The sequence below is a fragment of the Hesperophylax consimilis genome, chromosome 10 (genome assembly GCF_061612785.1).
Source record: "Hesperophylax consimilis isolate HC1 chromosome 10, BYU_Hcon_1.0, whole genome shotgun sequence".
Lineage (NCBI taxonomy): Eukaryota > Metazoa > Arthropoda > Insecta > Trichoptera > Limnephilidae > Hesperophylax > Hesperophylax consimilis.
Window position 1 is genome coordinate 12,918,891 of NC_142845.1, and position 11,626 is coordinate 12,930,516.

Below are 11,626 nucleotides of genomic sequence, written 5' to 3' on the forward strand. Positions count from 1 at the left end.
TATATACCATAGATTAGATTATTAATAATAGACAAAATGTAGCAGCCGAAAATCGAAATGTCCATAGAAAATAACATAGAATACGAATATTATAGGGTACTTGCTTTCCTTCCTCTTTATTAGGAGGAAGGATATTTATGGGAGGAAGGAAAGCAAATATTAATGTTCCTAGTCCCTAGGCTTATATTTTTGTCGGTGGTGAAGATTTCTGGGTGCCAGGGCAACTATAATGTCCAGATAAAATTTTGAAAGTCCACCCTTTCTATTAATGTTGGTAAGCTTAGTTCTGAGTCTATCTTCTTGTTACTGGTCTTTCAAAGCTCTTGGTATTTTTGTAAACCATCTCTGTAACCTCTCTACTTGAACAACAAAAAGAGACAGGCTTTCAACTAAAAACTTGATCAACTTTGTTGAAAGGCTGTTCACACTCGTCGATTAGCTTTCAAGTGTCATTCAACTCCGACTTGATCAACTGAAATCGCCCTGTGTGAATGGGTAATGCCTAGGGGTATGTAAATTTCGTTTTTACGAAATAGACGCGATAAAAGCGAAATCTGCATTTTATTCACGATAATAGCGAAATTTGAAAATTAAATACTTTCGCACCTATTTACGTTACGTGCTTTCAAATGTTGATCAGACGCGCTAACAATTATTACAACTCTGTTCAAAACAGACAGAGACGGCACGAGTTGTTGAGTAGATGAGGAGCGAGCGTATTGCGGGATCGTGTTTTGGTAGGCGCGAGCAATTGCGCCTTAAAATTCGAGTTCTGGTTTGCTGCTTAGCTAAGAAGTAGTGTAGATTGCAGGATCGTGTTTTGGTAGGCGCGAGCAATTGCGCCTTAAAATTCGAGTTCTGGTTTGCTGCTTAGCTAAGAAGTAGTGTAGATTGCAGGATCGTGTTTTGGTAGGCGCGAGCAATTGCGCCTTAAAATTCGAGTTCTGGTTTGCTGCTTAGCTAAGAAGTAGTGTAGATTGCAGGATCGTGTTTTGGTAGGCGCGAGCAATTGCGCCTTAAAATTCGAGTTTGGTTTGCTGCTTAGCTAAGAAGTAGTGTAGATTGCAGGATCGTGTTTTGGTAGGCGCGAGCAATTGCGCCTTAAAATTCGAGTTCTAGTTTGCTGCTTAGCTAAGAAGTAGTGTAGATTGCAGGATCGTGTTTTGGTAGGCGCGAGCAATTGCGCCTTAAAATTCGAGTTTGGTTTGCTGCTTAGCTAAGAAGTAGTGTAGATTGCAGGATCGTGTTTTGGTAGGCGCCAGCAATTGCGCCTTAAAATTCGAGTTCTGGTTTGCTGCTTAGCTAAGAAGTAGTGTAGATTGCAGGATCGTGTTTTGGTAGGCGCGAGCAATTGCGCCTTAAAATTCGAGTTTGGTTTGCTGCTTAGCTAAGAATTAGTGTAGATTGCAGGATCGTGTTTTGGTAGGCGCGAGCAATTGCGCCTTAAAATTCGAGTTCTGGTTTGCTGCTTAGCTAAGAAGTAGTGTAGATTGCAGGATCGTGTTTTGGTAGGCGCGAGCAATTGCGCCTTAAAATTCGAGTTTTGTTTGCTGCTTAGCTAAGAAGTAGTGTAGATTGCAGGATCGTGTTTTGGTAGGCGCGAGCAATTGCGCCTTAAAATTCGAGTTCTGGTTTGCTGCTTAGCTAAGAAGTAGTGTAGATTGCAGGATCGTGTTTTGGTAGGCGCGAGCAATTGCGCCTTAAAATTCGAGTTTGGTTTGCTGCTTAGCTAAGAAGTAGTGTAGATTGCAGGATCGTGTTTTGGTAGGCGCCAGCAATTGCGCCTTAAAATTCGAGTTCTGGTTTGCTGCTTAGCTAAGAAGTAGTGTAGATTGCAGGATCGTGTTTTGGTAGGCGCCAGCAATTGCGCCTTAAAATTCGAGTTCTGGTTTGCTGCTTAGCTAAGAAGTAGTGTAGATTGCAGGATCGTGTTTTGGTAGGCGCGAGCAATTGCGCCTTAAAATTCGAGTTCAGGTTTGCTGCTTAGCTAAGAAGTAGTGTATGTTGGCGTCCGTCCATCTCTTGTCTTTCAATCAGTCTCTCGCTCATGCGCGTATGGTATAGTTGTGTTATTAACGTCAATATGGGCCGCCCGAAAGTAGAATTATCTGAACGAGTAAAAAAGTTCAAAGAGGATGGCTTGTATTTAAGCGATACTAACATCGTAACGTGCAAATACTGCAACGTGCGTTTGGAAGGAGAGAAGTTAGATACTTTGAAGAAGCATACGACTTCTGTTTCTCATTTAAGAAAGAAATCTGATCCTGATCCTCAACCAGGGTCCTCTGGAATAAAAAGGCAATCCACAATAGTTGGTGCTTTTGAAGTGCAAAAGCGTGCCAAAACGGAAAAAGAGGAATTTGTGCTTGGCACTGTTAAAATGTGTTTGAAAGCAAACATTCCGTTGAATAAACTAGATCATCCAGCTGTTCGCAGTTACATGGAAAAATATGTGCCTGGCTCGGGTAACCTGCCTTCTGGAGATAATTTGAGACCTAAGTACGTACCACAGTGCGGTGTTTCGGAGAAAGATGAAGTGAAACAAAAACTAAAGGATCAGCCTGTAGTTGTGGTGGCCGACCAAACTTCTGACAAACAAGGCAGATGTGTCTTTGCAGTCTTTACTTAAAACTGTCTCTTCAGAACCACAGCAGTCTTGTTTCTTAGCAATTGTAAATTTTTTAGACACTGCCAATGCTTCCACTTGTTCTCAAGCAATAATTGATACTTTGAAAGAATACAAAATTCAATACTCTCAAGTACATGGTTTAGTGTCAGACTCTCCAAGGTACATGCGTGCATGTTTCAACTTGCTAAAAATACTACTGGGTGACCATGCACTGCACTTTTAATGCTGGGCGCACAAAGTGAATCTTGTGGGTGACATTTTTATAAAAGAATTTAAGGAACTGAACTCTATTGTGGCCAAGACAAAGTCAGCCTTTTTGCATTCTAGAAAAATGAAAAGTTCCTATTTAAACTTTCTACGACAGCATGCTCCACAATTAACTACAAAACTTTACCCTACGCCTGTTGTAACCAGGTGGAATTCTTAGTTTAAATCTGTGTTTTATTTGAATGAGTATATGCAGCAAATTATCGATTTTCTTAATGAATACGAAGACGACAATTCTAGCACTATTTACCTCAAAGAATGTTTTGAAAATGACATTCTAACCAGTAAAATTCAAGTTCAACTTACATTCGTCTCAGAATTCTGTCCGAAAATTATGAAACTAATTGACAATTTAGAAGGTTCAAACTATTCGTTTGCACACATTTTGTGGAGTAAATTAGAAGATTTGAAGTCCTCTCTTCAGCGTCAATGTGAAGGCTCTTTTGGCGAAAAACCAATGAATATTTTATCAACCGAAAATTCTATCGATCACAGCATGATGTTGAAGACAGCAGCTCAAAAGAGCTTGGATAAATTGTTGGTACACATGGGGGGGGCCGAATTCAACAAATGAGTGCTACAAGCACATTGGCAGATTATTTTGTCCATCGGAAGCAGCAAATGTGCCCTCTTCTTCTGCCAATTCCATAGTGGAAAGCTTCGCAAAAATTCCGTTTTTCAAAAGTGTACCACAAGAAGAACTAATTGACGGGTACTCTCATTTTCACAGACAATTACTTCGATTGGTCGGAGAAGAAGCTCCTGTGGATGTAATGCAAGTTTTAGTTACATCAAAATCTTGCTACCCTGGATTTGCAAAAGCAGCTATTCAAGTATTCAATGTCTCAATTGCCCTGTCAATAGTGTTGATGCCGAGAGGTACTTTAGTATCTACAACATTGTCGTGACTGATCGCAGGCAAACAATGAAAGATGAAAATGTGGAAATTAGAACAATGCTAGCATTTAATTAAGTTTTTAACACGGTATTTTTTTTTTTGCGAAATAAATGCGAAATTTTCTATTTTGAGTTTTTTTAAACGCGAAATCACGATTTTTTATTTGCGAAATTTACGTATCCCTAGTAATGCCCCGTTCCGACAGCGATTTGAATGGAACGACTTTTATTGAATGATAAATTTTTTTTTACCTTCATAACAAATTTTAGGGCATCAACTATTGCAACGAACACTTCTTTTACAATGATATCGTATTTTATGGAACTTGATGAAAAATCCCCCGTTGCCAGGTATCTTAGCGTAATTTGTAACTTACTTTTTGCTGGGACATCCGCGCGCACAACTGTGTCCTGTTTTTGGATTTTTTTAAATTTTAGACAACAGTACATCAAATTGTTCTTCCGAAATTCGCAAATGATTGCAATAGCATTCGGTATCTTCAAACGCCATCTCTCAATATAGTGTTAGAAGCATTTAATTCGTTTCTCCTTATAATCCATTGTCTAGCCCACATACAGAGTTTTTTTGCACGTTTTCATATTCTAAAGTTCGTTCCATAGAAGGTCCGAAATCATAGGGACGCACGCAGCGATAACTTCACTTGACGCCATCTTGATTAACAAAATCGGTTCGAGTTAAATTGAAACGTCTGAACGATATCTTGTTCAATTTTTGTCATTCAACTAAAATCGCTGTGTGAACGGGGCATATTGGATCTATCAATGTATATCCTTGGCAAAATATGGACTACATATTATATAGAAATTATTTTCCAGGAGAGGTGGACATATGTTTTGTATAATAATTTTTAACATCATGTCTGGTGTTAGGTTAAGGAAGTCTTGATTAAATAGATTATTGAATTTGCTTTTTAGACAATCCCAGCGACATGCGTTTCCCATTTCAAGTCTTGTAATATACTTGTATATACTCCTAGGCCTCGTTGTAACATAATTGCTTTTATTAACAAGCGCCCTTGAGACGATTTGGAACAAAAACGGTACTATTTAAATCATCCAAATATCATTATTATGTACATATTATATAACATGAAAAATAAAACAACTGAGCAACGTACAATAACTTTATTAATATATATACTAAGTCAGAGGTCCATATTCTAACACATAATTTTATATCTACAGCAACATTATGGATACAAAAGGATATTATATGCTTAAATATAAATGCAATTAATCTTCCAACAGTTAAAACAGAATGGGAATTTAAAATATAATGCCAAGAAAATTTTTATTTAATCGTATAAATTAGTTGCAAATTATGTGTACCCATATTTTTTTAGGACCAATAAAATCTTATGTGTAAAAACAAATATTTCCTAAGCCACAGCGGAAACTGGCAAGTAAAGGAAATGGTTTAAATGGGTAAATTAACCCCTTTACTCGACACTCTAACTCGGCACTAAAACCCAGTCAACAGTTATATGTTAATTCATATTTGCAATCGATGCATTAAAATTAACACTCACTTTGGCTCTACTATTTTGTTAAATAATATTATTAGGTAGCAATTGATTCTCGCTTTGATATTCTATTTTAAGGATTTTAGACAGATATTGTAACAACATCATGTGAAGTGTATTTCTCCAAACACGATAATAAATTAATATGTAATGCACATCTTTTCCTGTAAAATGGCATCTAGCTTTGTATTCAGTCAATAATTGAAATATTTCATTATTCAAAAACCAGTTGTGATAACTCCCATGAAGTAGGAGAAAATTCTAATCAAATACACAATTAAGCCATATTACAAGGGAGGATAAACAAAATAATGGAGGTCACACGGTTATTATTATGAAAATTTATGAAGAAAAAAAAAACATAAAATATATTGAACAATTCTTAAATGTATTTAATTTAATGCAGCTATATGTGTTTTGTGTTCAATGAAGCAAAAGTCTACACTTTTGTTATTATTAAACTAAATTAAAAATGAATATGGAAAATATACTTACAGAAGAGAAAAATAATGTACATTATTTTTATAAATAATAATATTTTTTACATAGATATTTCAATACTTATCGGTCAGTATAATAGAGCTTGTAAATTTAAACAATTACAACCATTATTTTTGTTACATTATAACATTCGAGGAGTTGGTTTGTTAAGAATTTTAAGCAATATTTACATAAAAATGAAGTGCTGTTGAAATAATGATCAAAATGAAAATGTCGTTAAAAAATCTGTGACTTATTTGAACGCTAACAGGGTAGGATTTGCAAAGTTGGATTGACACTTGGTTAGATTACATAACAAGACTAGATGATTGTTGCTACTAAAGTCAATCGTTCTGAAAGTGGCGTCTAACATTAGGTTCTTGAGCCCTGCAGAGTCCTATCGGGGCATGGGAGGCGCGGGGGCGCCGGTGCCCACCATAGCTGCGCTGGGGCCCAGTAGGAACTGAAAATACAATTTTCAAAGTTTCAACTTTTGAACAAATTTTTATTAGGTATCAAATATCATGACCATGCCTGTCTGCTTATCATTGGCTGAAATGGATCGACAATTGGTGTTTCACGGGGACCGTTCAATCAATAAATTGTGACATTGTCAAATGTGACGAAAGTTTGAAATGACCCAACCTAAGGATCTTAAACTTGAAGGATAACCGAAAAACTAGGCACATGTTCGCATCATCTATCAAGGGTTATGAAGGTGATACCTTGTATGTGACAGTGTCATAGGATTAATAATTGAATTTCTTATGAAGATTTTCAGAAATGTACATAAAAAATATTGCCTTAAAAAACCAACTAACCCAGTCCAAAATATGAACACATAATTAGTTAATCCAATATTATTAGTACTATAGCACAAAAAGTGCCACAGTGTAGTTCGTAGTTTGTGCTGGAGTAAATGCATACTTGGAAGACACTCAAAAGTTTAAGGTCCAACACCAACAGCCATAAATCAAAGAAAAATACTAAAAATGTATGTATACGCTCAAAGTGTTTATAACAGTGGCTCACTTATGCCAATATGACAATAATTTCTACCTAAACAGTTTTGCACAAAAGAATGTTTACATACCTGCTTTTGTTGGCTCTTTTGCATTTCATCCATTTTCGCTCTTTCCAATTCAAATATAACGGGGGCAAATAATATAACGGAAGAACTTGCTATAATCCAAGAGGCTGTCCGTGAGAAGGAATATAAAGACTTAATTCCAGACCTGCAAACAAACGAAAATTAAATAAATCATATCATACAGATTTTCATTGAATGAATAAGTAAATGGGCATTTCCGCCAAAGTTGGTACATCGAGTTTTTGATCATATTATGTCCCATGATTTTTATTGGATTTTTCATAGGTATATAGAATATTGGAAAGTTATATAATTGATGACATTGATAATTTATTAGAGATTGGCTTTAAATGACAAAACATTTTATTTTTACTTTTATTGTTGATGCTGAGCATGTTTTGATTTTTTCTGAAGAGCAGAAATAATAATCATTGGCTGTAATTAATTCTATTTAATTACAAATTATTTCGAAAACTCTTATTTATGATGCAGTGTCCTCAACCCTTTCAGACCTGAATTAAAACTGGCAGCGGTAGAACATATTTGATGCTTGATAATTATTGGTAGATTATTACAGACATTTGATTATTTTTTCAATGGTTTAGAAGTTATCGCTGCTTTCATTTGAAAGAACATTAGGTCTCAGAGAGTGGTTTCACAAAAAATGACAAATCATATACTGATTCCAAAAATATAACTTTTTTTAAAAATTGTAATTATAATAGCAAAAAAATAACCTCAAAACTTACATCACAAAAAAAATCAGTTGGGATTAAATACAAAAATCACCTTTCAAAATACAAAAATGGCTGCCCGCCCGAACTAGTAGCTAAAATCCAATAAAAAAAATAGAGTGCAAAGCCAGTTATACCAGCAATTTAACATAAAAAAAACTGTCAATTTTAATTCGCTCTCGACGGAGAGGAAAAAAAGCTGAAATCTACTTATTTTAAAATATAGACACGGTCTGAAAGTGTTAATCAATATAATTGAAAAACTGCAGTTTCAAGCATTTAGAAAGTTAACGGATCACACATGTTAAAAACATTACCATCAAATAAAACATAATGAAGAATACTTACCAACTTTTGGTGAGAACAAAATGAGTTGTATTTAACACAGTGCTGGGCAACATCTCCGTGAGACCCCACAGTCTCTCTCCTAGAGACTCGTCAGGTTCCTGGAAGAAACCAAACAAAGTTTTAGGTACAATTTCCTTACTTCGCTTCTTCATATGCACAAATTATTTTAAAAAACACTTCGTTTCAACCAAATGATTACAAGAAATAACTATTTCTGGGGTAAATTATTACTGATCTGAATTGCTACAGATACAGACGGTAACCGTACGAATCAACACACCTTTAAAAATTGATGAAACAAAAACTAGGTTAAGTTTATAGGTTAGTTTTTTTTCATCACTTGGACTTTATATCACTTTTAAAGATGTTTTGAATTGTTATTGTGCTTAGTTATCATGGAACCGATACAGACACATTTCCTTTCAATGTTTAACAGTTTAAGAAAGAAATCTTTAAATTTGATTCTGAAAATAAATTTTCCCCATTGATTTTATGATCTTTAAAATAGCTTGCTTAACTAAATAGTCTGCAAGATTTAAATAATTACGTGTTTGTAATATTAAATTATTTATCGTTTCAGTTTTCATATTATTTTATTAAATATAAAATAAGGAATTTAATTTCTGATCCAGTAAGTACTGGATAATCAACCTTTTCTTTCCTTTTGTTTCTCAAGTTGGCAGTTTTGACAACGGCAGAGAGGGAACGCGGGCTGTTTACGGAGGAACAAAGCATGGCAGCGGACGTTGACTTACAGGCAGGTTGTTAAGAGGGGTGTTTTGGTTTTGGTAGTAATGGACTAATAGTGTTGGATTTAATCCATTCTGCCGGCTCCTGTTTGTTTTTTTGTTTTTTTCCAAGGCGATAATGCTTTTGTCCTCCTTGTCGATTATTGAGCGTCGCGATCCATGTGACGGTGTTCACTACTAGATCCATACTTCTACCGATATGGAATATAATTTGGAGTCACTGATTATTAAAATGAACTTGAGCCACTCGGATCGTCCAGATTCTGTTCTTACGCTAGCTCACAGAGTTACGGACCGACACACGAGCACATTGTTTTGAGATTATACATTTCACTACCCACACTGGGAACCTTGGGGGGAAACCGATCGACATCATCACTGCTGATTCCTATCAGATCTACCTTTCTTTTCGGTCATCTTACTGGATGGATGCGGATGGGGACCCAGTCCCCGAGAACAGGTAAGTGACAAGTCCATGAACTTTTTTTACTATCGTCATTGGACGTAATTTATATCAAATCATTTATTGAAAACTACATATTAACAAATAAAAACTGAAGCATGAAATGCTGGCTCAAAGATTCCACTTCATCATGACAAAAAAAACTTATAATAGAAAAACATACCAAGAAAGACTGAGGTTAACTAAAAATAAGGTAATTTTTGGATAGGGCCTGACACGCTTATTACGAATATTTTTTAGAAAAAAACTTTATATTCGCCTTAATTACTATAAAAGAAAACTTTTTGCATTTCGGGCGGCGGAAAATTATGAATTTAAATTTTCAATTGCGTTAACCAAAATTCACTTCGCGAATCGATGCGGCGGCAATCAGCTGCCATTAGGTACGTCACTGTTATGTTGGTATCCCTGATACATTGCGTAGATACGACTATGGCTAACTTCGTGAAAGACAAATGGATTTGTATCACAAACCATGTTACACAAACCTAGCGTAGCCGGTAAACTAGTTGAAAACTGGGATGTTTTTCTTGCCTTGACGCAAGCAGGCGTTATTAAGGGGCACTTTCCTTTGTATCACAAACCATGTTACACAAACCTAGGTATCCCACGAAGATAGCAACGGTCGTATTTAGCTCTTGTTAATGCATCAGTGATACCAACATAACAGTGCGTTCCTAATGTCGCCACATCGATTCGCAGAGTGAATTTTGGTTTTACGCAATTGAAAATCAAAATGCATAATTTTCCGCCGCCCGAAATGCAAAAAGTTTTCTTTTATTGTAATTAAGGCGAATATAAAGTTTTTTTCTAAAAATTATTCGTAATAAGCGTGTCAGGCCCTATCCAAAATTTACCAAAAATAATTTTATGTTGGTTATTGTTTACACGCTTACATCATCATAAGTTTCGCCTTGTGGGTACAATCTAACGACTGTGTTATCTCCTGGATCGCTAGCAGGAACATCTAGTTCAGTAATGGTGGCTTTTTTGTCCGTACTTTCTCCTATGCCAGAGCCCTGGAATTATGAAAACATGTTAATTTTCAATGAAAATTAAGGAAATGGAAAATCTTAAAAATAAATAATATTGTCAAATAATAATAATCCACAAAATAGCGATTATTTCGTATGAATTAAGTTATTGAGAGGATAATAATGTGATACACTCATCATAATGGTAGTTTAAAGGCAAGAGTGCATCGTAATTCATAGGGTTTCTAGAATTTTATTTGTTATTCAATGATTTATTTTCTCTGTAGAAACTCGCAATCAATAACCTCACTCCAGAAATAAATGATGTCTGTAGATATTCTACTGATTCTGTGACATCAAAAAATTGTAAAATTAATAAGAAAGTGATAATATAACTTAAGAATAAAGACACAAACCCCAATGGTCGCGAAATTTAGGGTACAACGTGATTATTATGTGTTTAATAAATGACGAAACAGGGATGAAAATGGTTTTCACATTATTTTATCTTCTATGGTCGCATACTTTGAACTTTCCGAGAAACGTCAATTCGACATGAACTCTGGAATTTCACCAACCAGATATTTACAGTAAAACAAAGGCAAAGGGAATTAGTTTTCACACAATAAGTTGAATTATAATAAACGCATAACATTTTCCGATTTCACTCACTTCTTTGGCTAATCCAAGATCTTCGGGTTTGCGTTCAGGGGTATCATCTTTACTGCTATCATCACCATACAATGGCGATGACTCCATACCACTATCTTGCTCAAAATCATCAACGAAATTCATATGAATTTTTTGTAGAACACCGGCGACAAAACTTTTCGACAAAACTCGCGATTGTAAAAGCCACTGAGCCTCGTGCGCAACACAGACGAATATCGCTCGAATAGTCGAATATTGATAACTTCACACTCGTACCTTTTCTTGCGTATACTGTTTGTCTCGTTTTAGACTATGCGTTTTCGTATGTTGCGTTGCTTTTTCTAGATATCTTCACGTTTCACGTAGCCAATACATAGAAAAATAAAGAAAACACTCGTACCACTAGCATAACATCTGCAGATGAATATGAAATAATTTTAACATTCAGTACTTACTTTCAAGAAATAAAGTGTGAAAAAAATAGTCTGACACGTTCACTTATTTTTTGTTATATTAGCCAACTTTTTTATATTAACTAATTTTTAGTCAACCCATAATACATACCACGCTATAGATTTATACTTTCAAATTTAATAAAAAAATATGAATACTGAACAGAATTTTCTAGTAACGTTTGAGTAGTAGAATAATTAGGAAAAATATCTTTTTCGCACTGTTATAATTCGAAATCTTGTATTATTTTGTAATAAATAGATACAGTATGTTATGATCCAAAACAATCGAAAATTTCGAAATTTTTCGAAATATCCATCACTATTAAATTTGGGAGCTATATCGCT

General features: G+C 35.1%; 1 protein-coding gene across 1 annotated transcript; it reads right to left on the minus strand.

The window, feature by feature from the left end:
* Positions 1-4,925: 4,925 nt before the first annotated feature.
* On the minus strand, positions 4,926-11,089 carry mge (translocase of outer mitochondrial membrane 22 homolog mge). Its single transcript, XM_089636083.1, has 5 exons — positions 10,848-11,089; positions 10,098-10,220; positions 7,990-8,087; positions 6,911-7,052; positions 4,926-6,280 (listed from the first exon to the last, which is right to left on the minus strand). Exons 1-5 carry the CDS (start codon positions 10,968-10,970, stop codon positions 6,215-6,217), a joined length of 552 nt encoding a protein of 183 aa, XP_089492209.1. The 5' UTR covers positions 10,971-11,089; the 3' UTR covers positions 4,926-6,214.
* Between the last annotated feature and the right edge of the window lie 537 nt (positions 11,090-11,626).